The sequence below is a fragment of the Trichomycterus rosablanca genome, chromosome 4 (assembly GCF_030014385.1).
Source record: "Trichomycterus rosablanca isolate fTriRos1 chromosome 4, fTriRos1.hap1, whole genome shotgun sequence".
Classification (NCBI taxonomy): Eukaryota; Metazoa; Chordata; class Actinopteri; order Siluriformes; family Trichomycteridae; genus Trichomycterus; species Trichomycterus rosablanca.
This window is the reverse complement of record NC_085991.1, coordinates 39,751,337-39,779,196: the sequence shown is the minus strand read 5'-3', so window position 1 is coordinate 39,779,196 and position 27,860 is coordinate 39,751,337. Positions and strand designations below refer to the sequence as shown.

Genomic DNA, 27,860 nt, shown 5'->3' with positions numbered 1-27,860 from the left:
ATAAGACAAAAACACAGTAAATATGCGTATAAAACAACTGCTGGAGGAATACCGAACTGCGGAGATCACGATCTGACATTGTCCAACAACATGTGGTACTGCATGTTTTATTATTATTGGATAACTTTTACTGCCCATAATATCATCACATCACGCATGCCAGTGTATGTATTTTTATTATTGGTGTTATTTGTGCACTTTGTAATTTTGCACCGACCTGGATCTGTGTGTATATAAATCTATACATAATACAGTTAATACAGTGTGTTCAGCATTATTATGCATCCATGTATTTTTGATACATGTCAATATATCCTGTTATTAATTAGCTCGGCTGCTCTTGAGTTAGTGTCACAATAGTTACCTAACTTGCTTGCTGTTTTAGCAAACCAATTCATTTTGTTTGCAAAGCTACAAAAAAACTGCTTAAAGCAAAGCTTAAAATGAGCAAAAAGAGATATTGCATCAGGAAAATAGGAGATAGTAAAATCTGTATCTGAAACTACCTAAACTGAAAATATTCAAGTTAGTTCAACGTGATCATCACACACTGAAGAAGTTAATGAATGAATCAAAAGTTGTACAATGCAAATGGCACAGATGATATCAAGCGAAAAAGTGTTAACCATGTTAACCAGCATCCCTTATACAGGCGTAGAGGCCATTCTTGCAGCAGCAGTGAGGAACCTCTTCAACCTGGGTTTGGCAAATGCTACAGTTGTGTATTAAAATTCCAACTGTAAAGTTTGATGGAAAAGGAATAATAAGCCTTAATAATACAGTACACGGGCAGCTGATAATAATAGGGCAGTGGTAGCTTAGTGATAAAGGTACAGGACTAGTAATCAGAGGGTTGGCAGTTCAATCCCCAACATTGCCAGGTTGCCACATTGGAACTCTGAGCAAGACCCTTAATTCTTAGTTGCATCTGCTAAATTCCATAAATGTTACTGGGGCTCTCTTGATGCATGCTCAATAATCCAGGTGCACAAATCCACGAAGTTCATCTGGACACAAGTTTGTTGTAGAGATACGTTTCGCTACTCAATTCAAGTGACTTCTTCAGCTGGTTGTGAACTAACTAAGGCTGTTTTTGGTAGCCTGATGTTATCTGAGTTTGGGCAGTAAAGTTAAAAATTAATGATTTAAAAAATTTGAGGCAGAGTGAATGTGACTGTTTGAGTGAATGTGAGTTTTCTTACACTTTTTTTCCTTCCTGTACTTTTCTTTAGCATTTACTTGTATGCTGTTTCTGAAGCCTGACCCCACCAACTCCCACTTGGCATCTGTCACAGAAGAAGCTTCACAAGGACTTCACAAGCTTCACTTTCTTTCACACAAACTCATTAACTGAAAAGACAGCAAATAAGACTACATACTAAAATACAGACAGTTATGTCAGATACTGGGCCATGTAGTGAAGCAGGAGGTCTGGGAGGAGCAGGTCAGGAGACAGAAGCTGATGTAGAGCCTCATCAGTGTGCACCTTCTTCATCCTGCATCGGAGACCAAGACGAGGCACAACCCGCTGTCAAACTGCCACGTTTAAGTGAAGGAGTGGAGCAGGACATTAATTATGTGGAGACCAGCACAGAGACAGTGTCAGAAGTTAATAATGATCAGAACCTTGTTGGGATTGCAGACAAAGGTAACATAATTTAGACATCTTTCTATAACAGTACCACAACTGTTCATCTGTCCTTTCTATAAATTGTATTGGGTAAATATAAAATGTATGTTTTACACAATTGTTTAACTTTTCTGGAGTGTACAGTGTACAATACAAATTTTTAAAGCATTAGGAAAAAGAATCAGCAGTCCCTCCCATTCTATTCTGTATTTAGTTTAATTTAGTGCAAGCTTCATGTGCATTTAAAGAATTCCGTTGAACAATGCAAATGGCTGTAGTCATTATGGCAACAAATAATGTAAACAGGATTCTTGCAGATTTAAATTAATATCACATGGGTTAAAATGGTATTTAGTTCATAATCAAATGTTGCTGCTTTAAGTAAAGCCACCAGATCTCACTTCCATGTATTAAATGTGCCCGAGAGAAAATTTACCATGGAAAGTGAGTAAGTATGGTGATTCAAATGGTAAGATGCTGAGCTGCCTTTGGTATATTGTAAAACTTGAGTTAATCCTGGGGTAAAACCTGCTGTAAGGTTGGGATATGGTAGTTATATAAGCTGAATGACAGAATTATCTGCTAGCCTCAACCACATTTCCCCTAATACAAATGGCAAAACCAGAACGGTACAGACTATAGAATTAACAACTAATTTAAATCTAATTATGAGAGTGATCATCATTATAACAATAATAATCAGCATCAATCATTAGCTAAGCTAGGTGCTTGTCTGATTTTTCCCAAAGGTTTTCAGTGACATTGAAGTCAGGGCTTTGCACAGGCCGTTGAAGTTCCTCCAAACATGTCAAACAATGTCTTTATGGACCTTGCTTTGTGCACAGGGACATGCTGGATAAAGAACAGGTTTAACTCGACCTGTTGCCTCAATGTTGTAGGCATATAATTGATTTTGTGTCTGTTTGCAAGCAGCAGCATTTAGAAGTACCTGAAGTGTATTGTAGAATCAGCATGGCTGTAGCTCACTTGCTGGCTTTGAATTTGCAGTAGTCCAACCTGGAGCTTCTAAAAAGCATTTTCTGGTTGCTTAGTATTTTTTGGGTAGCACTGTAGCCTCACAGCAAGAAGGTCCTGGGTTTGTATCCCAGTTGGAGCGGTCTGGGTCCTTTCTTGTGGAGTTTTGTTGTGTGGGTCCAAAGACATGCAGTCAAGCCAATTGGAGATACTAATTTGCCCTGGGTGTGGGTGAATGTGTGTGTGTTTGCCTATGTGATGGACTAGTGACCTGTCTGGATTGTTTCCTGCATTTCGCCCAATGAATCGTACCCACTGTGACCCTGAATTTGATACAGCGGTGGTAAAACTCATAATGACTGAATGAATAATATATTTATTGACGTACCTTTAAACATACTGGATTTATGTGCATATGACAATATATTCGGATGTGTAGCTTCAGTCATTTTCAGTCTAATCACCTCTATCTTGCATGTCACACAGTGCTTAGTCAACCAGGGGACGTTGAAGAGAGAACTACAGAACCTGCCCAAAAAGAGGACGAATGCCATAAGAGTGGAAGAGGGAATGAAGAAGTATTTAGAGAGACTGAGGGAGGAGAGGATGAAGGACATAATAACATGGAAAACACCAGTCCAGAGCACCGTGAATACCAGCAGCAGTAGTAAGTGGATTGTGACATTAATTCAGATCTGTATTACATGTTGCTGACCGGGAACTTACTTTTGTTGTGTATTATGTTGGTACACATATAGCCTGGGCCTGGATTTCAGTCAGAACCCTCGAATGTTGACGGGTTCATGGGCAGAATACACCCACTCTCCTGAAAACTACCTCAAAGGCTGCAAATGGTAGGATTAATGATTTATACATATTTTAACACAAGCTTGTACTCAACAGACACTGTTTTGCTCTTGGCCAAAAACACTTGGTCATGGACATCATACATCATACATAAATAATGTCTTTCGTACCAGCGCACACAATCCTATTTATAAGAAAATTCACATCTGAAACAGATCCCTAAATGCATCATCATCTTTTTAAAGCTTTTTCCAGGATCCTTGCAGGATCAATTTATAAAAACAAAGCACCTCATGGACTTGACTTGGTAATCACTCACATTCTGCAGGCTAATGCTTCTCCACCAGGGGGAACTATTAGCCAAGTACCTAATGTTCACATCGTTGAACTAGATAAAACTGGTATAAACCCACCAGCATAATCTGACAGATGCACATTCATCTGCTATCACAGATAATAAAGTAGCTACACAATGCTTAATTAATTTACATTTTTAAACAAATGCTGCACATGGAGACAGAATACACTTGCTTAGATCATTTTAAAGTCGTTTCATTCCATCCTAACAACAGATTTGAAAATTTCCAGGCATGTAGCCATTGTCAGATTTATGATATCAACACACAAATTCCATGTGCTTAAAAGCTTCCTTACTGTAATGAATGAATAAGGAAATAATATACACTGATCAGCCATAACATTAAAACCACCTTGTTTCTACACACACTGTACATTTTATCAGCTCCACTTACCATATAGAAGCACTTTGTCGTTCTACAATTACTGACTGTAGTCCATCTGTAACTCTACATACTTTTTTAACCTGCTTTCACCCTGTTCTTCAATGGTCAGGACCCCCACAGGACCACCACAGAGCAGGTATTATTTAGGTGGTGGATCATTCTCAGCACTGCAGTGACACTGACATGGTGGTGGTGTGTTAGTGTGTTATGCTGGTATGAGTGGACCTGACACTGCAGCGCTGCTGGAGTTTTTAAATACAGTGTCCACTCACTGTCCACTCTATTAGACACTCCTACCTAGTTGTCACCTTGTAAATGTAAAGTCAGAGATGATCGCTCATCTATTGCTGCTGTTTGAGTTGGTCATCTTCTAGACCTTCATCAGTGGTCACAGGACGCTGCCCACTGGGCGCTGTTGGATGGATATTTTTGATTGGTGGACTATTCTCAGTCCAGCAGTTACAGTGAGGTGTTTAAAAACTCCAGCAGCACTGCTGTGTCTGATCCACTCATACCAGCACAACACACACTAACACACCACCACCATGTCAGTGTCACTGCAGTGCTGAGAATGATCCGCCACCTAAATAATACCTACTCTGTCGTGGTCCTGGGAGAGTCCTGACCATTGAAGAACAGGGTGAAAGCAGGTTAAAAAGATATGTAGAGAAAAAGATGGACTACAGTCAGTAATTGTAGAACTACAAAATGCTTCTATATGGTAAGTGGAGCTGATAAAATGGACAGTGAGTGTAAAAACAAGGAGGTGGTTTTAATGTTATGGCTGATCAGTGTATATACGTCTGTTAACCACAATGGGTGGCACTGTGGGTTCGATTCCCAGGTGAAGCGGTCCAGGTCCTTTCTGTGTGGAGTTTGCATGTTCTCCTTGTATTTGTGTGGGTTTCCTCCGGGAGCTCCAGTTTCCTCTCACAGTCCAGTGACATGCAAGTGAGGTGAACTGGAGATACAAAGTTATCCATGACTGTGTTTGACATTAAACTTAAACTGATGAATCTTGTGTAACCAGTAACTACCTGTCATGGGTGTAACCAAGGTGTGTAAAACATGACGTTAAACTCTTAATGCAGAAATATAACAGCACTTTACACTTTATGTAGTAATTGTTGCACTTTAATTATAATCATTTAGTTTTAAGCATTAAGTTTTATTGTTTTGTGCAATTCTGTTCGACATTTAGACTAATTTAAAATGTTATTGAAAACATAAGTGTCTGTATGAGAGAGATCTGCTCATATAAACAGCAGGTGTAAATCTAAAATAAATTTCTTTTTTCCATGTCTTTCTATCTCAGGGCTCCAGATGGTTCGTGTATCCTGACGAACAGTGCGGATAATGTGCTGCGTGTGTATAATCTCCCGTCTGAGCTCTACACCAACAGCTGGGATCTGCTCTCAGAGATGGTTAGAACTATTTCTGCCCTTTTTTAGGCTTTTGCTTTGTTTCACCTTAAACTTATGATGAATTGGTTCGTCAGCATTAAAAAAAATTTTTTTAATTAAATTGTCATATTAAATGTACTTTTAAGAAGGGATTTTTACAGATTTTTTTGTGTAAGAAGCAGAATCCAAATGGATGTTTACCTGTAGTGCTTGTGTGAGATCTGTCCAGTTCAGGGGTGTCCAGAATTTTCTTGTTTGGGTACAGATGTAGAAACAATATGCACTAATGGTACATAGACCCTGTGTAATAAAATAAATAAAAAAATAATAGGCCTGCTTGGTTACTATCAACAACACAGCCTGTTTATTTAAGTGACTAACTTTAATCTGTCTTTGACAGTGTTGTATAAACTTAAGTTTTTTTCTTACCAGTGAATAATCCTAATGGAAACATTAATAAACTGTCATTACAGCAGCTGTTTCCTGATCAATTAAAACAATTAAAACATTAAACATACACACTTCCCCTGAAAACAGTGAAAAAGTGAGGTTTTTTGGAGTAGGACTTTCTTTAAAGGCACCATGTCTAGCCAGAAGTTCAGGAAAGTTAGTGTAGGTGTAACGTTGTTTTTTGAGTTGGGGCAAGAAGATGGGGAGCATTTTAGACTGTTTTCTCATTAAAATCCTGCTCAATAGTGGCCAACTTTAGTTTAATTTCTAAAATACCTCAATGCTGTTTCAAAAATTGTAACATGGGCGGTAGTTTGGACACACCTGATCTAGGTAATGAATATTAGTACATGAGCAGACTGTTAAATCAGACTTTCCTAATGTGCTATTTTTATTAAATCATAAATATATCATTATTATTAACACTATTATACTATCACAAAGATATTAATATTAACACTATATAAACATGTAGCAGCATATTAAAATACAATATAGATTCGTTTACATATATACTTTGTAAAAAATCACTTGCTCTCTGCAGTTTTGCACCCATTAACCAATAAAAAGGGATCAACAGGGCTATAATAGATCCCCAAATTTTTTTTCTATTAATTTTTATTATTATTATTTTCCCCCTTTTATTCTCCTCTGCTGAAATACATGACAACCATGCTGGTCAAGGCTGGCGCCTTAACTAGACAGGCGGAGTTGCTGTTGCAGCGTCAAGGTGACTTCCTGTCTGGCCTTTCCTTCCTCATATAAGGCTGATTGTGTCTGTAGAGGCTGAGACTCAAAGCATGGTCTGTGTGTTATTGGTGCTAATGTATTGGACTGATGTGTCCCTGAGTGCGTCTTTGTTTTTAGTTTTTCTTTTTAGCCCGATTTATATTCAGTCAGATTATGTTTTTTTTTATTTTTAGTATTTGTTTTACTGTAAAATGTGTGATTAAAGTATTTGACAAGAGACTTAATATTCAAATAGTTATACAGAACCACTCATGGTTTTAGATTTGGGCATTGAGTGGATTTATAACCACTGAGTAATTTAATTTTGTTAGTGTTGGCCTTTAGATTTTACAGTTAATCAGATTTGTTTAAAAAAAATTTTGTTTTATAATTACCGTAGTATATGATTTCACTGTTCATTTTTTGAAAGTTTTATTTAAAATCATAATCCTGCATAGGGCCACATCTGATGTGATATTTGAGATTATTCTCAACACAGCAGCAGCCTGGCACGATACTGTGTGTGATCTGGTATGAATGTTAGCATTGGAGTTGCTGGGGTGTTTAAACAGTGTAACTGCTAAATTTAGTATTGAGAAATACATGAATAAGGTGGGAGCTGACAGTGACGGGCTGTAAGAGAATTAATTTACACTGTTAATGAAGAAATTTCTGTAGTGTCTGACTGCGGTTGTCTAAAGTTTGCCTCTTGTTAGTTTAAATACTGGTAATGCTAAATAACATATGGTGCCTTAATATATACTGTATATATACAGTGTATCACAAAAGTGAGTACACCCCTCACATTTCTGCAAATATTTCATTATATCTTTTCATGGGACAACACTATAGACATGAAACTTGGATATAACTTAGAGTAGTCAGTGTACAGCTTGTATAGCAGTGTAGATTTACTGTCTTCTGAAAATAACTCAACACACAGCCATTAATGTCTAAATAGCTGGCAACATAAGTGAGTACACCCCACAGTGAACATGTCCAAATTGTGCCCAAATGTGTCGTTGTCCCTCCCTGGTGTCATGTGTCAAGGTCCCAGGTGTAAATGGGGAGCAGGGCTGTTAAATTTGGTGTTTTGGGTACAATTCTCTCATACTGGCCACTGGATATTCAACATGGCACCTCATGGCAAAGAACTCTGAGGATGTGAGAAATAGAATTGTTGCTCTCCACAAAGATGGCCTGGGCTATAAGAAGATTGCTAACACCCTGAAACTGAGCTACAGCATGGTGGCCAAGGTCATACAGCGGTTTTCCAGGACAGGTTCCACTCGGAACAGGCTTCGCCAGGGTCGACCAAAGAAGTTGAGTCCACGTGTTCGGCGTCATATCCAGAGGTTGGCTTTAAAAAATAGACACATGAGTGCTGCCAGCATTGCTGCAGAGGTTGAAGACGTGGGAGGTCAGCCTGTCAGTGCTCAGACCATACGCCGCACACTGCATCAACTCGGTCTGCATGGTCGTCATCCCAGAAGGAAGCTGACGCACAAGAAAGCCCGCAAACAGTTTGCTGAAGACAAGCAGTCCAAGAACATGGATTACTGGAATGCCCTGTGGTCTAACGAGACCAAGATAAACTTGTTTGGCTCAGATGGTGTCCAGCGTGTGTGGCGGCGCCCTGGTGAGAAGTACCAAGACAACTGTATCTTGCCTACAGTCAAGCATGGTGGTGGTAGCATCATGGTCTTGGGCTGCATGAGTGTTGCTGGCACTGGGGAGCTGCAGTTCATTGAGGGAAACATGAATTCCAACATGTACTGTGACATTCTGAAACAGAGCATGATCCCCTCCCTTCGAAAACTGGGCCTCATGGCAGTTTTCCAACAGGATAACGACCCCAAACACAACCTCCAAGATGACAACTGCCTTGCTGAGGAAGCTGAAGGTAAAGGTGATGGACTAAACCCAATTGAGCACCTGTGGCGCATCCTCAAGTGGAAGGTGGAGGAGTTCAAGGTGTCTAACATCCACCAGCTCCGTGATGTCATCATGGAGGAGTGGAAGAGGATTCCAGTAGCAACCTGTGCAGCTCTGGTGAATTCCATGCCCAGGAGGGTTAAGGCAGTGCTGGATAATAATGGTGGTCACACAAAATATTGACACTTTGGGCACAATTTGGACATGTTCACTGTGGGGTGTACTCACTTATGTTGCCAGCCATTTAGACATTAATGGCTGTGTGTTGAGTTATTTTCAGAAGACAGTAAATCTACACTGCTATACAAGTTGTACACTGACTACTCTAAGTTATATCCAAGTTTTATTTCTATAGTGTTGTCCCATGAAAAGATATAATAAAATATTTGCAGAAATGTGAGGGGTGTACTCACTTCTGTGATACACTGTATATATATACAGTGTATCACAAAAGTGAGTACACCCCTCACATTTCTGCAGATATTTAAGTATATCTTTTCATGGGACAACACTGACAAAATGACACTTTGACACAATGAAAAGTAGTCTGTGTGCAGCTTATATAACAGTGTAAATTTATTCTTCCCTCAAAATAACTCAATATACAGCCATTAATGTCTAAACCACCGGCAACAAAAGTGAGTACACCCCTTAGTGAAAGTTCTTGAAGTGTCAATATTTTGTGTGGCCACCATTATTTCCCAGAACTGCCTTAACTCTCCTGGGCATGGAGTTTATCAGAGCTTCACAGGTTGCCACTGGAATGCTTTTCCACTCCTCCATGACGACATCACGGAGCTGGCGGATATTCGAGACTTTGCGCTCCTCTACCTTCCGCTTGAGGATGCCCCAAAGATGTTCTATTGGGTTTAGGTCTGGAGACATGCTTGGCCAGTCCATCACCTTTACCCTCAGCCTCTTCAATAAAGCAGTGGTCATCTTAGAGGTGTGTTTGGGGTCATTATCATGCTGGAACACTGCCCTGCGACCCAGTTTTCGGAGGGAGGGGATCATGCTCTGCTTCAGTATTTCACAGTACATATTGGAGTTCATGTGTCCCTCAATGAAATGTAACTCCCCAACACCTGCTGCACTCATGCAGCCCCAGACCATGGCATTCCCACCACCATGCTGGACTGTAGGCATGACACACTTATCTTTGTACTCCTCACCTGATTGCCTCCACACATGCTTGAGACCATCTGAACCAAACAAATTAATCTTGGTCTCATCAGACCATAGGACATAGTTCCAGTAATCCATGTCCTTTGTTGACATGTCTTCAGCAAACTGTTTGCGGGCTTTCTTGTGTAGAGACTTCAGAAGAGGCTTCCTTCTGGGGTGACAGCCATGTAGACCAATTTGATGTAGTGTGCGGCGTATGGTCTGAGCACTGACAGGCTGACCCCCCACCTTTTCAATCTCTGCAGCAATGCTGACAGCACTCCTGCGCCTATCTTTCAAAGACAGCAGTTGGATGTGACGCTGAGCACGTGCACTCAGCTTCTTTGGACGACCAACGCGAGGTCTGTTCTGAGTGGACCCTGCTCTTTTAAAACGCTGGATGATCTTGGCCACTGTGCTGCTGCTCAGTTTCAGGGTGTTGGCAATCTTCTTGTAGCTTTGGCCATCTTCATGTAGCGCAACAATTCGTCTTTTAAGATCCTCAGAGAGTTCTTTGCCATGAGGTGCCATGTTGGAACTTTCAGTGACCAGTATGAGAGAGTGTGAGAGCTGTACTACTAAATTGAACACACCTGCTCCTTATGCACACCTGAGACCTAGTAACACTAACAAATCACATGACATTTTGGAGGGAAAATGACAAGCAGTGCTCAATTTGGACATTTAGGGGTGTAGTCTCTTAGGGGTGTACTCACTTTTGTTGCCGGTGGTTTAGACATTAATGGCTGTATATTGAGTTATTTTGAGGGAAGAATAAATTTACACTGTTATATAAGCTGCACACAGACTACTTTTCATTGTGTCAAAGTGTCATTTTGTCAGTGTTGTCCCATGAAAAGATATACTTAAATATCTGCAGAAATGTGAGGGGTGTACTCACTTTTGTGATACACTGTGTATATATATATATATATATATATATATGTATATATATATACAGTATACAGTGGCAAGAAAAAGTATGTGAACCTCTTGGAATTTTATGGTTTTCTGCATTAATTTGTCATAAAATGTTATCTGATCCTCATCCAAGTCAAGCATATCGACAAACATAATGTGCCTAAAATAATAACACACAAACATTTTGATACTTCATGTCTTCATTGAGAACAACCATAAAAACATCATAGTGCTAGTGGATAAAGTATGTGAACCCTTGAGTTAATGATCTCAAAAAAGCTAATTGGAGTCAGGTGTTAGCATACCTGGAGTCTTGTTAAGAAAATGAGTTTGGAGGTGTGGACTAGAGCTACTTTGACTGATAAAAAACCACTTAGACTTTTTGAGTTTGCTCCACACAAGAAGGATGCGCGTATGTAAGCCATGCCTCGCCAAAAAGAGCTTTCAGAGGATCTACGATCAAAAATTGTTGATTTACATGAAGCTGGAAAGGGTTACAAAGTCATTTCAAAGACTTTAGAAATTCACCAGTCTACAGTAAGGCAAACAATCTACAAATGGAGACAATTTGGGACTGTGGCTACTCTGCCAAGAAGTGGGCGCCCAGTCAAAATGACCCCAAGAGCACAACGGAGACTCATCAATGAGGTGAAGAAACAACCCCGAGTGACAGCCAAAGATTTGAAGGCGGCATTGGTACAGGCTAACATCTTCATGTTCATGAGTCTACAGTTCGTAAAACCTTGAACAAGCAGGGTGTCTATGGCAGGACACCACGAAGGAAGCCGCTGCTTACTAAAAAGAACATTGCTGCATGCCTGAAGTTTGCGAAAGAGCACATTGACACTTCACAACGGTACTGGCAAAATGTTTTGTGGACAGATGAAACTAAGATTGAACTATTTGGAAAGAACACGCAGCGATACATCTGGCGTAAAAAAGGCACTGCACATCATCATGAAAATATCATCCCAACCGTCAAGTATGGTGGAGGGAACATCATGATTTGGGCCTGCTTTGCTGCATCAGGGCCTGGCCAGCTTACAGTCATTGAGGGGAAGATGAATTCCCAAGTGTATAAAAAAATTCTACAGGATAATGTGAGAGTGTCTGTTCGCCAGCTGAAACTCTGTAGAAGTTGGGTGATGCAACAGGACAATGACCCAAAACACCGGAGCAAGTCCACAACAGAATGGCTTATGAAAAACAAAATCCGCCTTTTGGAGTGGCCAAGTCAGAGCCCAGATCTCAACCCTATAGAAATGCTATGGATTGACTTGAAGAGAGCCGTACACATGAGGCGTCCAAGGAACATGACGGAGCTAAAGCAGTTCTGCCAGGAAGAATGGGCTAAAATTCCTCCTGAACGATGTGCAGGTCTGATCCACAGCTACAGGAAGCGCCTGGTTGAGGTTATTGCTGCCAAGGGGGGTCAACCAGCTATTAATTCCAAGGGTTCACTTACTTTTCCACTACCACTTTGAATGTTGAATGAGTGTGTTCAATAAAGACCTGAAAGAAAATTAATTTTTTTGTGTTATTATTTTGGGCACATTATGTTTGTCAATACGCTTGACTTGGATGAGGATCAGATAACATTTTATGACAAATTAATGCAGAAAACCATAAAATTCCAAAAGGTTCACATACTTTTTCTTGCCACTGTATATATAGTATAAAGTCAAGTGTAGGAACTTTTTCCCCATGTACAATTGTAGTGCCTTAAAAATGCAAACCCTTTTAAAAACATAACTAGGAACTTTAATTCTCATTGAAAAAATATATAAATTATTATTATTAAATACAGTTTTAACAGACCGATTTATATTGTTTACCTCATGCATCATCATCTCATTGTTGAGGGATTATTTAAGGAGCAGCACCCTCTTTTCATGCAAAACCGACTCGATAAGAATATTGATTTTGTTGAACTAGGTTGTTTATGGAAAGATCCCTGTGGAAAAGCGTATTGACGCATGAGGCCGGTGGTGTTCTGCCCTGAGTGATTGAAGAACGGATAATGTCTTAAAGCCTATAATAATTGATTTCCTCTGTTTATCTACATCTAGAGTCCAGTGCTGAGGATGACTGAGGGAGACACTATTTACGACTACTGCTGGTTTCCTAAAATGAGCTCTTTGGATGCAGACACCTGTTTGTAAGTGCTTGTTCTTATTTATTAGCTCTGCAGTGAGACATATACATATTGACTCTAAAGCCACAGAAAATCAACTGGTGGCCAATGTGTGATTGATTTAAACTAGTGATGTGGTGACCCTGTTTTTCCTGGTTTGAATTTGATACTAAAAAATTTATCTTTACAGTAGCCTGGCTGAGCCTCTTCAGTTATTAAAAAAGGATATCTTTGGTCCTATTTTCACACTGCTATGTCATGTTATTCAACCTCTGAGACATTCACTGTACTGTTTAATTCGATTGGATACTGATACAGCAATTTCGACCAGTATTGGCGCCATTACCTATACTATGTATACCTATGTTATTAATCAGAAATCTGGGGTATGAGTAACATTGGTGATATGCTAAGCACCCAAGGTGGTGTGACAAATGACCTTGTTGAAATTGCTGTTTTAAAATTCAGAAAGTACACGAAAGGCTTTCATATTTTTTTTTTTATTTAAAGTTACCTGAATACTTTGTTGTACATCATTTCTCTTATCTCAAGTCTGCAGAGACTTTCACATATCCAATAATAAAACAACCTTGTTAAAATATGCTAAAATAGAACATTATGTCACGTCTCATAGGATCAGCCGTACTGGTTGACAATAAGGAGGTTGGACAGTGAGTGCATTGGTACATAGGTTTCACATGCAGCATCATTTAATCTTGACACAGACAACAATGCTACTGTAAACAAGTGTCAAAACAGGGGGTAGAAAATAGAAATCCACTCTGCACAGGGTACTTTACCGGGCATCATATGTTCAGAATTATGTTGTTAACATATAGCTGGACATGCAGTCAATGGAAAGCCATTTAACATTCAGCGTCGCTTGGATCAATGAGGTAAAATGAAGCTAAAACTCAGGTACATAAAAACGTTGCTGGGTTTCAATAATTTAAAAAGAATCTGTAAGTACATTTTATGACCATCTTGTGTTTAACATGCATCCTAATCTTACTAAAAAGTGACATTTCAAAATGGAAAAAAGCTGACAATCACTACACTGTGAACCCAGTCATACCAAAGTCTTACTGTTACCTAATGGGTAATTTAAGACTTCATTCTGGTTTTTCAGGCTTCATAAATGCTATTTAAAATTGAAAGTTTGTTTGCAATCTGTCTTCCCTGTCTGCATTGCTGTAAGCTGGCTAAGCTACACTTCAATAGAAAAGCTACAATGCCCTGCCCCTTCCCAATTTCTTTTATATTTGCATATTTGTCTCACTTATTGTTTCAGATTATCAAGATAGTTTTAATATAAGAAATAACTCAAGTAAACACAAAGGGCTTTTTCTTTCATAATCCTCATGATTTCAGTTATTGAAGGAAAAAATGCTGTTTGGCACTACCTGACACTATAACTATTTGTGCCTTTCTTGGCATTAACAAATGCAATCAAACATTTGTGATACCTTGCAGTGAGTCTTTTGCATCACTGTGAAAGTTATTTGGCTTTCTACAAATCTTTACATTGAAGATATAGGTTTTAAATAAATCTTTATTTTTAATAATGAAATGGTTGTTTATAAGCTGCGTTTTGTGTTTAATCATATTGTCTTTATCTTATATTTAAATTAGTTTGAAGATCTGAAACATTTAAATGTGACAAATTGGCAAAAATACAAGTAATAAAAACAATCGAAAACAGTATAGTAAACAATAAAAACATAACCATAAAAAACGTGTACACATTCAAACTGATGTAATTTAGCCTCCCCACATTTTTTTTGAAATAATTTGTATTCATGTTGTAATGTTACAAGTAATGTTGTATTATATCTTAGGCGAAGCACTTACTATTGTGGTTGTACTAGCTGTTTTGGATCAACTGTGTAATAATGTAAAGCACCTTCCCTACAGATGTAATCACATCAGAGCAGTTGTGCTATTGAAGAAGAATGTCTTTATACACATGTACAGTACAATGAAATACTTTTCCCACATATCCCGTCTTGTTTGGAAGCTGGGGTCAGAGCGCAGGATCAGCTATTGTATGGCACCTCTGCAGTAGACTTGCTTAAGGGCTCAACAGTGGCTGCATAGCAGAGCCTTGAACTGACAATTTTCCAATTGATAGCCCAAAGCTCTACCCATACCACAGGCTACCACAGTCCTAAGACCCTACTGGTTTGGAATTGGTTACATGCCACAGTGACTTGTGTGTTGCAGCAAAGCCCATTGAATTGAATGTAATTTTGTGTGTGGAATTTTCCCAATGTTTGGTCTGACCAGGCCTTACCATTGAATAATAATAATAATAATACATTTTATTTATATAGCGCTTTTCAAGATACTCAAAGACGCTTAGTTGCACTGCTGCACATACTGTATATGTCCATGTTTGATCATTTTGGTACCTGAACAAAAATGTAATGAAAAATTCAGCATTAGTACTGGGGTACAGGACTGGTCACAGATTTAAAACATACCATACTTTCTGGTGAAAAACAGTATGAAATAAAATGTGCCTTCCATTTTTAAAGAGTCAGAAAATATTCTGCTTTTTATGGCTGAAAACTGTTAATCAAAGGTATGAGTTTATCAAAGATACTTTTCTGTGGAAGCAAGGGGAATTGTTTCAATCTGAACATTATTCTCACATTGCAGGACTTCTGATGTTCTCAGGCTCTGTGGATAAAATATGAAGCACAATTTTGAGTAAAAGTCTGGAATTCATGACACTTTTATCAGCCCTGTTGGCCAACTCATCTCTCCCTTGGCTGCCCTCTTTTTACCTCTGTCTTTGAAATGCCACATCCCACGAGAGAGAGAGAAAAAGAGAGAGACATTTCATCAGTAATATAATATCTTTTTGCATCACTGTGAATGTTTGTGTGTGCGCACCAGGCAGTGTTGCTGGAAGTGTTTAGGGAATGCCTGAGCTGTCTCTTATCTTTGCTCTTCAGCCATTTCCATCACCCTTGGACTCATACAAAATGGCCTGTTTTTTATTTTTTATTGAGCACTGTTATTGTGCACAAATAAGTATCCCAACAGCCTCATTATTTATTTGAATGCAGGCTGGCCAACATCAATGCCGTCCAGCCGTCTCCAAGGAGATTCCTGTTGTCACAGGCGGCGGCTGGGATGCTGCTGTGGGCTGCTCGTTAACTGCTTTTTGCACATAAACACTCACAAATGCGCACACACACACAGTCTGTTTAGACACACTAAGAACAATCACCCCGCGGCAACAAAACTGGGGTGACGAGGTCAAGGATGAAATCCCAGACAGGAGGAAGATGTAACGATGAAGAGGAGAGAGGGAGGACAAGGCATTCAAAGGAAGAGACCAGCAGAGATCAAACCAGAGCAACGAGCCTCTCAAAACAAAGCCGTGCTTCTGAAGTGTGTTGGAGCTGGTAGCGGGATTTTGAGAGAGGAAAACCGCTGGAAACATCTAGACCGTGCCTGCGAGTTCAGGGGAGCGCTAACCGTTTCTCAATGCTTAAACGTTTTGAGAATTGTAATCTGAGGTGGGACTTGTCATTAACATATGCCTGTAGAATTTACTAAACCTTGCAGGGAAACTCCATGAAAATTTATTTTTCTTCCTTCAAGTTTGGCTGCAGGACTGTGATCTCAGTGTTATGTTCAGAAAGCAAAGAATGTACCGTATCTCTCCCTCAGAGACGATCAAGCAGATCTGCTTTTCAGAGCCTTTGTTTTGCTTTCTGGGAAGCGTTCCAGCCTAAACTGCAAAAAAATGCCCTGCCATAATTGTTTCTTTTTCCCTTTAGAGAGAATAAAAGGATTGATGAGAGCAGAAAAAATGGTTTCTCGCATTGACGGCTGTGTAATTAGGCGATCATCTTTAAAGCTTCCTTATTTCTGACTACCTAGAGCTCTGTATCTGAACTGAATGAAACAGTATAAAGCGCACTGGAACAGAATGGATTTAAATGTCCGAGCACATTTGAAATATAAATTCGGTCTCGGACTTAGAGGTTACAATAGCGGCACAATTGAATCTTTGCGCACGTTGACTTTGAATTACATTGAGGGCATTCGTTTCTTTTCTATTCGTGACCTTACCCACTTAGTTTCTTATATTAATCATGCATTTCTTTTTCTGTTCCAGTATTGCCAGCAGTAGCCGTGACAACCCAGTCCACATATGGGATGCCTTCTATGGCGACGTCCGCGCAACCTTTCGACCCTACAACCATCTGGATGAGCTGACGGCCGCCCACTCTCTGTGTTTTTCCCCCGACGGCTCACAGCTGTACTGCGGGTTTGATAAGACGGTCAGGGTGTTTTATACAGAGCGGCCAGGAAGAGACTGTGAACAGAGGCCCACCGTCGGTAAGAGAACAGATTACGATCTCATTAATGATCTTGTTAATTGGGACAGTGGTAGCCTAGTGGGTAGAGTCTTGGGCTATCAATTGGAAGGTTGAGAGTTTGAATCCCTGCTCTGCCAAACAGCCACTGTTGGGCCCTTGAGCAAGGCTTGTAACCCTCTCAGCTCTAGGGGCGCCGTACTATGGCTGACCCTGCGCTCTGACCCCAGCTTCCAAACAAGCTTACATTTACATTTTTGACATTTAGCTGACGCTTTTATCCAAAGCGACTTACAGTACTGTGTCAGTATATTATCTAAGCAATTGAGGGTTAAGGGCCTTGCTCAGGGGCCCAACAGTGGCAACCTGACAGTGGTGGGGCTTGAACCAGCGACCTTTCAATTACTAGTCCAGTGCCCTACTAGTCCAGTACCTTAACCACTAGGCTACAACCGCCCACCACTCAATGCTTTTTTGACCACCAAAAGTCAATGCTTAGCCAGCAAAGTTGGTTCTGTTTCAGTACTAAAACCAGTATTGTCAGAGCTTGAGAATGGCATCATTTAGTCAAATCAGCCTTCTTTAATTGAAGCATAATTGCTCCACGTATTTGCTCCTGCATTCTAATATACTAGCCCACTGTCCCGGCCAAGCACCCATCAATATTGGTCGTGTCTGATAGAGGTAAATCTGGATGGGGAATCACCTTCTTGCCCTGGAACAGTGACTTCTACTGTCTTATCAGGATCCTGGCTCTGGCATGCATTGGAGAATATAGCGTGAGTGGAACGGTTACAATTGTGTGCTAATCTGCTGCTCTCCCTACATCACCCGAGTTCACACGAGGAAAAAATATAAAAACGATTGTGGGAAGGAGGTTTGAAGGCTATCCATGACATATCAGCAAAGGCACTAGCACGAATGGAAATCATTTGTCTGAAAATAGAAAACATTACACTTAATAAAATGTGCAAACCATGTGTTTTTTGAGGCACTAGTAAGAGGCACTAAGTCGGGTGCATATTTTTAAATGATTTTTAAGCACCAGTTAGCAATGTTTGTTGCTGAAATGCTTTTGTACTTAATAATAATGGGAAGTCCATATACTTTTGGCCATTTGGTGTTTACTTGCAACTGTTCTTTTTCTGTGACTGAATAATAAGAACACATTTTCTTCTGAACAAATGAGACGACTGTAAGCCTTTTAACACATTACTGCATAAATATACCCTGTCACTGAATAAAACATTTACAAGGTATAAAATGGTCTACCAGTGCGCCCAGGTGGCACAGCAGGATATTCCACTAGTTCATCAGCACTGGGATTCTGACTTCGAATCTAGGCTCTGCTACTGGTCGGCTGGGCGCTCTCTAACAGGCACAACTGGCAGTGCCTGCAGCAGGCAAAATTGGCCACTAGTCTGATGGACGAAAAAAAAGGGTAAGGTCTTCAACGCTGTGTAAGGACGGTGGTTAGTAGTCGAGGCCCCGTACAGAAGTAGAAGAACACAGGGATCAGTGCGTGACTATTCATGTGCAAGACTGGTCTCACGCTTTAACCCACCAAAGTATGGGCGAGTAAGAAGGAGTCGTGCGACACGTCGGAGGGAGCGTGCGTTAGGCAGATCGAGCCCAGGACATTCTTGCTGTAAGGCGACAATGCTACCCACCGAGCCACTGTGCTGCCATTATTGTTCCTAATACCGTATTTTTAAATCAATAATTTATAATACATCTGCACAAGTTCTATTTTTAAAAGAGCTTTTGCTTACTCTAGTATTTCACCATCAAGCCTGTGAAACTGAACTACTATGCAGCAAATTGTATAACATGCTGATCTGGTTTCATTAATCCTTTTATTTCTTCTTCTTTTTTCTTACCTTCTATAACTCTCTTTCTCCGTCCTAACCTTCTGCCACCTCTTTATTTTCTGTCCTTATTCCAGTGAAGAAGCAGGGTCAGAGTGGTATAATCTCATGTATAGCCTTCAGTCCGGCTCAGGCTGTGTATGCATGTGGGTCATACTCGCGCACTGTGGGACTGTACTCCTGTGACGATGGATCAATGTTGGCACTACTGCCCCAACGCCACCACGGAGGAGTCACCCACCTGCTGTTTTCACCTGATGGAAACTATCTGTACACAGGAGCACGCAAGGTGAGTTACTTGCTTGTATCCACACGTGGAAAGTTGGCAAATTTACCAATGATAAATGTGCGGAATATGCAGGGATTAGTAGTTGCTACGTAAACGAGAAACATATTTAAGTCGATTGATAAGTTATGATTGATAGAAAAGCATATATTAATGTTGCTGTATTGGTCCAAATATAAGTCTATGTGTTTTTCAAAGTATCAAAAATATAGAGATTTCTGAAATTAACAGTACAGACTTCTGCATTCATTATACATTTACAGCAGTACAGGGAGACAGCCAGGTTTATTTAAAGATTAGTTTCATGTAATTGCAATGCAACCTTAGATCCGACCTATAAGATATTTCTTTCTTTTTTTTTTTTATACATTTTCTCTACATTTTCCTCCCGATTTAGCGCATTCAATTTGTCTTCCGCTGCTGAGGGCTACCTGATTGCATCCAAGGAGAGCATACCCCTCTTCCGACACGTGCACAGCCCTTCTGTTCTCGCCCCTGCATTCTGCACAGGCGTCTCCAGGAGTCCTTACACAGCGTATAAAGATCCCACCCAGACATAGTCCAGTCCCCACCCTGCAGACACGGTGGCCAATTAGTATCTGCTGCAGGCACTGGCAATTATGCCCGCCAGATGGCGCCCAGCCGACCGGTGGCACCACCAAGTTTCGAACCGAGAAGTTCAGAATCTCGGCGCTGGTGTGCTAGTGGGATATCCCCCTATTAGATATTTCTAAACAGTTACCACAGTGCCCATGATTCTGTAAGACCTGTCAAGTTACTGTTAAGAAAAAACTAAAAATGACTTTAAATTTTAAGTACATTTTGGTTTCACATTAAACCAGACAGTAGTATTGCTGTTGCCATTGTTATGCTGTAGTCTTGCATTTTACTACACTTAACCAATTTAGAATTTTAATATGCAATGGGGGACTCGGGTGGTGCAGTGGTAAAGCACGCCAGCACACCAGTACTGGCATCTCTAACTCGCAAATTTCAATCTCAGCTCTGCTAACAGCTGGCCGGGTGCCTATACAAACAAGTTCTGACCTCTGCTGAGAATCGATGGTGTCTGCACAGAGACGGGGGATAACTGAGATCAGTGCATAACTCCATATGAAGCTGATTGTCTATGTGTGTCAGAGGGTGTGTGTGTTTGTTACGACCCTCCTCTGTCAGAGGGGGAGGTCTGCAGCAGTGAAATGCTAGTGAAAGGCAAATTTTTATTAGTTATTATTACTTTAAAAAAAAAAAAATTTGATTTAGATTCAAAACCATAGTGCAGGATATACAATTATATCTTTAGTGTGTTGTGTTAAATGGTAAAACCTAAATTACATTTGCTGTTAATAATAGTAATAATTAGGGCTGGCACCCGATACTCTGTATCGGTCCGATATTGGCCCAAATTACTGGATCGAATATCGGAGGGAAAAAAACGTGTAATCCGATCCGATACTCTTGCTTAATGTAAATAACACTTAATGTAAATAACACTTAATGTAAATAAGGCCATTGTTTGTGTGTAAAGCAAATAACACACGAAGATACGTTTCAACAGTGTTGTAAAATAATTAAATGTTCAAACATTCAAGTGGGGTTTTTCACGAGAACGCTACTTTAATGTCACACACGCTCAGTGCAAACACAGAACAACATAGCACAGCCAGAGACCATCATTTTCTAATCTCTTCCCTACACACTCGCTCCAGTCCCTATACCCTAGCATTGTACACTTAACATTCTTAAAGGGCCAGACAATATATATGTAATTCACATTACATGACAAGTGTTGTTTATTTCCACTCACGCTTGATGATTATTAACATGTGCCACTGATCTACAACTCATCCACAACAGCCATTCAGAAATTAAAACACACTGATCTACTTAAACTTTTAGCATTTTAACAAATCATCTACTACTGCCACATCTAAAAACACTGTTTATACACAGTAAAAATCGCTTTATAAATGATAAATCGAACTTGGATAAATCGGTCTTGTCCCGGCTTGGAGATCTCTCACATCCTCAACAATTAATCCATTAGTGTTATAAAATAAAACAAACTACACCATTTTCCGTTTTCCTCTTCAAAATCCAGCAGGGTAATAATAAGCATGCTTTGGTTTTTAATAATCTAAAATGTGACAGAATTTGTAGGGAAAATGTCAACTCTGCGGCAATTCTAATTGGTCCATCGCGTTTGATTGACATCCACATCTTCCAATTGTAGACACTTTTGTTAAACAAGCCAAAAATGCTGCTAAATGTTCTGTGTGTAAAAGTGAAAATAAAAACAGCAGTTTAGTATAAGTGTGATGTTGTAGGTTCTGTATTTATTCCTTTAGAATATTTGTTTCACAGTCTGAGCATTGTTATTTAGATAGCTAGTTTAAACATGGTGCATTGAGACATGTATTATTACTGCTTAGTTGTTTGAGAGGAGAAATGTCAGTATCGTATTGGTATCGGTATCGGCAGATACTCAATTTGCAGTATCGGTATCGGACACAAAAAAGTGGTATCGAGCCAGCCCTAGTAATAATAGTAGTAGTAGAAATAATAATCATTTATATTAACATACTTTTTCATTTATTTAATTTAAACTGATTTTTGGTTCCTGGTGGGGCTTATACTCTAACTGTTTATAATAATAGCAATAAGGCAACAGATTGTTTACTTGGCCCAAACATAATCACTCCACTATCCCAGACATCCAAGTAACAGAACAATATCGTTGACAAACCCACACACACTCATATACACGAACAAGAATGGTAAACATTAAACATTTCAGACTAATTTAGGACAGATTTAAACAATTTAACATGTACGCAGCCCTTTGGGTTTATAAATAATAGGATGAATTTGTATTACAAAATGTTAGCATTAATATAAACCATTGAATTAAACTGTGTATGTTTGTAGGATCCAGAGATCCTTTGCTGGGATCTGAGAGAGCCATGTCGAGTTCTTTTCTCAATGCCCAGAACTGTAAGCACTAACCAGCGCATCTACTTTGACCTTGATCCGTAAGTTACACTGCAGTGTGATCAGCTGTTTATTAGAGTACACCACACGCCTAAATAGCTCCTGTTATATTTGACACTGCTGGGTTCTGGATGTGTTGTGCAGGACAGGTCGGTACCTGGTGAGTGGTGACACAGGGGGAATGATGTCAGTATGGGACACGCTCACAGCACATCCTGATGGGAATGAAGAGGTCCTCGGGCCCCTACTGCAGTTTCAATCTCATACAGACTGCACCAATGGCATCAGGTAACACCAGATCTGTACAAACTACTAACCACTTTAACTATCACTAATTAAAGAGAACATTGCAGCAGAACATTGCCCAAAGCATTACACTGCATTCGCCGGCTTGCCTTCTTCACATAGTGCATCCTGGTGCCATGTGTTCCCCGGGTATGCGACGCACACGCACCCGGCCATCCACGTGATGTAAAAGAAAACGTGATTCATCAGACCAGGCCACCTTCTTCTGTTGTTCTGTGGTCCAGTTCCGATGCTCACGTGCCCATTGTTGCTGCTTTAGGGGGTGGACAGGGGTCAGCATGGGCACCCTGACTGGTCTGTGGCTATGCAGCTCCATATGCAACAAACTGCGATGCACTGTGTATTCCGACACTTTCTATCAGAACCAGCATTAACTTCTTCAGCAATTTGAGCTACAGGCCAGCCTTCTCTCCCCACGTGCATCAGTGAGCCTTGGCTGCCCATGACCCTATCGCCGGTTTACCACTGTTCCTTCCTTGGACCACTTTTGATAGATACTGACCACTGCAGACCCCACAAGAGCTGCAGTTTTGGAGATGCTCTGACCCATTCGTCTAGCCGTCACAATTTGGCCCTTGTCAAACCCACTCAAATCCTTAAGCTTGTCCATTTTCATGCTTCTAACACAACAACTTTGAGGATAAACTGTTCACTTGCTGTCTAATACACTCCTGATCAAAATCTTAAGACCAGTTAAAAAATTGCAAGAATTTGCATTTTGCACTACTGGATCTTAAGAAGGTTCTAAGTAGAGCTTCACAATGCTAAAAGAAGAAATGGGCGCAAGAGACAAAAACTTTTGAGCAGGCAATTTATTAAAAACAACAATTTAACTGAAATAGGCTGTTCATCAGCTGATCAAAAGTTTAAGACCATAGCTCAAAAAAACCCGAAAACCCCCTCAAAACAGAAATCAAAGTGTCAAAAAAAGGACTCAGTAATGAGTAGCCCCACCATTCTTGTTGATCACTTCAAACAATCGTTTAGGCATGCTTGATGCAAGTGTTTTCAGGAGGCTAGTGGGAACGTTGCTCCAAGTGTTGAAGATGGCTTCACAAAGGGCATCCACTGTCTGGAACTGATGTCCATTTTTGTAAACTTCCCTTGCCATCCATCCCCAAATGTTCTCATTCAGATTTAGATCAGGGGAACACGCAGGATGGTCCAAAAGAGTGACGTTATTCTCTTGGAAGGCGGGTATTGTGAACTACAGCATTGTCCTGTTGAAAAACCCAGTCATTACCACACAGACGAGGGCCCTCAGTCATGAGGGATGCCCGCTGCAACATCTCCACAAAGCCAGCTGCTGTTTGATGCCCCTGCACAACCTGAAGCTCCATTGTTCCATTGAAGGAAAAAGCACCCCAAATCATGATGGCGCCCCCCCACTGTGCCGCGTAGAAAACATCTCAGGTGGGATCTCCTTGTCATGCCAGTAACGTTGGAAGCCATCAGGACTGTCAAGGTAAAAATTTTTCTCATCAGAGAATAAAACTTTCTTCCACCTTTCAATGTCCCATGTTTGGTGCTCCCTTGCAAAGTCCAAACGGGCAATTTTGTGGCGTTGAAGAAGACGTGGCCTTTGAAGACGTTTTTTGTTTCTGAAGCCCTTCCCTCGCAGATGCCGTCTGATGGTTATTGAGCTGCAGTCAGCACCAGTAATGGCCTTAATTTGGGTCGAGGATTGTCCCGTGTCTTGACGGACAGCCAATCGGATCCTGCGACTCAGCGCTGGTGAAATGTTTTTGGGTCTACCACTTGACTTTTTTGTTCCATAACCCTCAGGGTCTTTTAATAAATGCAAAATGACTGTCTTACTGCATCCAATCTCAGCAGCGATGGCACGTTGTGAGAGGCCTTGCTTATGAAGCTCAACAATCCTACCACGTTCAAAGTCAGTGAGCTTTTTTGCTTTTGCCATCAGGAGGTCTTGACAGTGTAAATACTTGACAGAAAATGACATGGAATCCAAATTTCTGTGCACATTTTGGCTTTTAAAGGCTGTGGTCTTAAACTTTTGATCAGCTGAAAAAAGCATGTTTGAGTGTAAATGCAGTTTTCAATAAATTGGCTGCTTAAAAGTTTTTGTCTCTTGCACCCATTTCTTCTTTTAGCATTGTGAAGCTCTACTTGGAACCTTCTTAAGATCCAATAGTGCAAAATGCAAATTCTTTCAATTTTTTAACTGGTCTTAAGATTTTGATCAGGAGTGTATATCCCACCCACTAACAGGTGTCGTGATGAAGAGATAATCAGTGTTATTCACTTTATCTGTCAGTGGTCATAATGCCTGGTAGGTCCATAGCCCTCCTATTTGGCTTTCCACTCTTCCTCCTGCCTGGTGGCTCTATCCTCAGCACCCTCCTCCCTGTAATACTCTTATCCCTCCTCTGCACATGCCCAAACCATCCCAATCCCACCTCTACCTGTGTCTCCAAAACATCTTACCAACGCTGTCCCTCTGATTAACTCGTTCCTAATCCTGTTTATCCTCTTCACTCTAAGACTCTACTACACAAAAAACAGAAGCCATACAACAACTAGAAAAGATGCCAACTTTTATACCAATGCAAAGAGAAAATGTTTGCTGTGATCTGAAAATTTCTCCTTTTGAATTGTTGGTAATAACAGATGTTGAGATTCTGTCATGCCAGGGTCTGTCATGGTGTGTAGGGGTGTTAGTGCCTATAGCATGGGAAACTTGCTCATCTGTGAAATCATCTTTAATGTTGAATGGTATAAACACATTTGGGAGCATTATATACTTTTATCTACATCATTGTTGTATGTTTTATGTACTTTTTCTACTGTTTTTGGTATTGGGTTTTTGAGAAACAGCACTGCATCCTGTAAACAAAATAGATGTACTGGATTGTAGCAAATAACAGGTTTACTAAGATACAGGTCATGTGGAGCTTTAGATGTTAGCAGGTAGTAGAAAACACTAGGTGCTAGTGTCTGTAACAGTGTTTGTCTCTTTTTCCCCCAGTGTCCATCCCTTCATGCCATTAGTGGCGTCCTGCAGTGGGCAGCGCCAGTTCCCTTGGCCTCAAGACAGCGATGACTCAGACTCAGATGAGGACAGGGTAATGTCATCAAGCCATGTAAGAGAGGACAACGCTCTCGTTTTGTGGTGGTCTGGGCCACTGGGTTCAACCCATGAAGAAGGGCAGCAGGTGGAGACAACAGGGCTGGCGAACTAGCTAAAATGTCTTTAATATAATTATTAAATCTCTCTTCTAAACAGGACCAAGATCTTTAAACTGCCTGTTTTACGGTGATGACTGTTAGAAGGAAGAGTACAGAGACGCATAATAGCTCCTTTAGAAATAAAAAAAAGTCAGTCAACTGAAGTCTAACTTGTGTTGGTTATAGAAACCTTCAGCTCATTCTCTGAAGTTCTTAGACTTTTATAGCAGCAGAAGGAAATGTGTGAGATAAAAGACGTCAGAGATCCAACCAAGGTCCAACCAGCCATTTCACTGTCTGTATTCTCTTGGTTGATTTCATTCAAGGAGGATTTTCAAAACCAGGATTCAGATTACTGTCAGTTCTTTTGTTGTGTAGGTTCAATATTCCTCAGTATTATTAATGGCAGATTTTATATCGTCACACAGCATTTTAACTCTTGACGCGCTAATAATCATCTTTTGGCTGCTCCTGTTCGGGGTTGCCACAGAGAATAATTCGTCTTCATCTTGCTCTGTCCTGAACATGCATCAGTGTCAAACCAACCACCTCGAATCATACAGTTGCAAAATAGGTTTGGGGATTGCATTTTAATTGAATTTCTGCATTAATTGCTCAAAAAATGTGGTTGAATTTTCATCTAGGTCACAATAATATGCAAACACATTCTGACTGAGCTAATCACTTAAACAAATGTGCCTGTTATCTTTGTTTAATAGGCTTACTATTATTATTCAGTTGAACTCCAGGATAAAGCGTATATAGGTTCAACTGTTTGCTTACTTAGATCTTAATTTATTAGCGTTAACATTCTTGGTCATTACATCTACTGTAAGATTAAGGTTCAGGTAATGGACCCTGATGACTTTCTGTAACATTTCCTAATTTAGTCTTGAATGTTTTATTTCTGCTGTAACTGCAAGCTGTCCTGGTCCTGAGGCAGCACAGCAGTCCCAGACTATAATGCTATTTACAAATGCTTTAAAGAGTCTTGGGTGCTGTCATTGTGAATTTCTGTCTTATCTGTTCATGCAATATTTTTCCAGAAGTGTTGTAAAAATTTTATTTCACATAAATACAGTATGTGCAGCAATATTTTAATACTGAATACTACTATTATTACTACTACTAGTATTATCAAATTTACTGTGGTATCCCCTGATGGACAGCAGTTTGTTTAGTGTTGTTACAGTGGACTCACAAACAAGACTTTAGAAAGATTTACATCAATGGTTTACATCACCGCCATGCGTCGCAGGCTGCGAAAAGGCCACAGGCTTCAGTAAATTTTTTGCCCTTTTAAGCATTCTAATACCCATACAGTTTATTTAGACTTTGGAGAATGTTGAGGTGTCCTGCTCTAAACAAAGGCACACAATCACGTCAATTAAAGTGCAGAGGTTCAAAAATTGTATAAATTGTTATAATTTCATGTGTTAAGGCATGGACTGACTTGCAAAAGACTGACATGCAAAAGCAGTTCTTTTATTTTTTTAAGATTAATAATACATTGTCTTGAATATAAAGGTTTTTTCTTTAGTGGTTTTGTGGTGATAAGAAAGCGCTGATATAAATCTCAGGTCTGGAAAAGAACAATGACCGAATCAGCACAGTTTATTTTCTCACTATTGTTTTTCTTACTGCTCTATCCATTTGCTTCTGCTGCTCCTGTGAGACGCAGCTACATTTATTACACGTGTCGTAAGACTGCAGTGTGAATCTGTAAATCGTGTATTTTTATGGCAACGATAAATGTACTGTTCCTCAGTTTCTTACAAACCCAGTGATACATCTTAACATGTATATAGAGGTGTGTGGCTAAATGAGTACAGTCACTTTGTGATTTAATTTCTGTATTTTTGTACATTACTCTTGAGGTAAGGAGTGAACCTGTAAGTATAAAACAGTGCTAAACATGCTGTTTACAAGGTGTGCATTGTGTCTTTATATAAAAAGTGCTTTATTAAAGCTTTTTGTACAGCTCTGACTTTG

At 40.1% G+C, this 27,860-nt stretch overlaps 1 protein-coding gene across 1 annotated transcript; it reads left to right on the top strand.

The window, feature by feature from the left end:
• The first annotated feature begins 12 nt into the window (after window positions 1-12).
• Window positions 13-27,855, top strand: wrap53 (WD repeat containing, antisense to TP53). Its single transcript, XM_062993308.1, has 11 exons — window positions 13-95; window positions 1,233-1,648; window positions 3,092-3,272; window positions 3,364-3,459; window positions 5,471-5,579; window positions 12,827-12,915; window positions 17,027-17,250; window positions 19,174-19,385; window positions 22,311-22,414; window positions 22,518-22,661; window positions 25,669-27,855. The coding sequence occupies exons 2-11, from the start codon at window positions 1,396-1,398 to the stop codon at window positions 25,880-25,882; spliced, it is 1,626 nt and encodes a 541-aa protein (XP_062849378.1). The 5' UTR covers window positions 13-95; window positions 1,233-1,395; the 3' UTR covers window positions 25,883-27,855.
• Window positions 27,856-27,860: the final 5 nt, after the last annotated feature.

Bases quoted from the DNA above. Each gene is read 5' to 3' on its own strand.
- wrap53 (XM_062993308.1), top strand. From the start codon at position 1,396: ATGTCAGATACTGGGCCATGTAGTGAAGCAGGAGGTCTGGGAGGAGCA. The intron at 12,916-17,026 runs GTAAGTGCTTGT...TTTCTGTTCCAG, and splicing joins TTGGATGCAGACACCTGTTT to TATTGCCAGCAGTAGCCGTG. The intron at 17,251-19,173 runs GTAAGAGAACAG...TCCTTATTCCAG, and splicing joins TGAACAGAGGCCCACCGTCG to TGAAGAAGCAGGGTCAGAGT.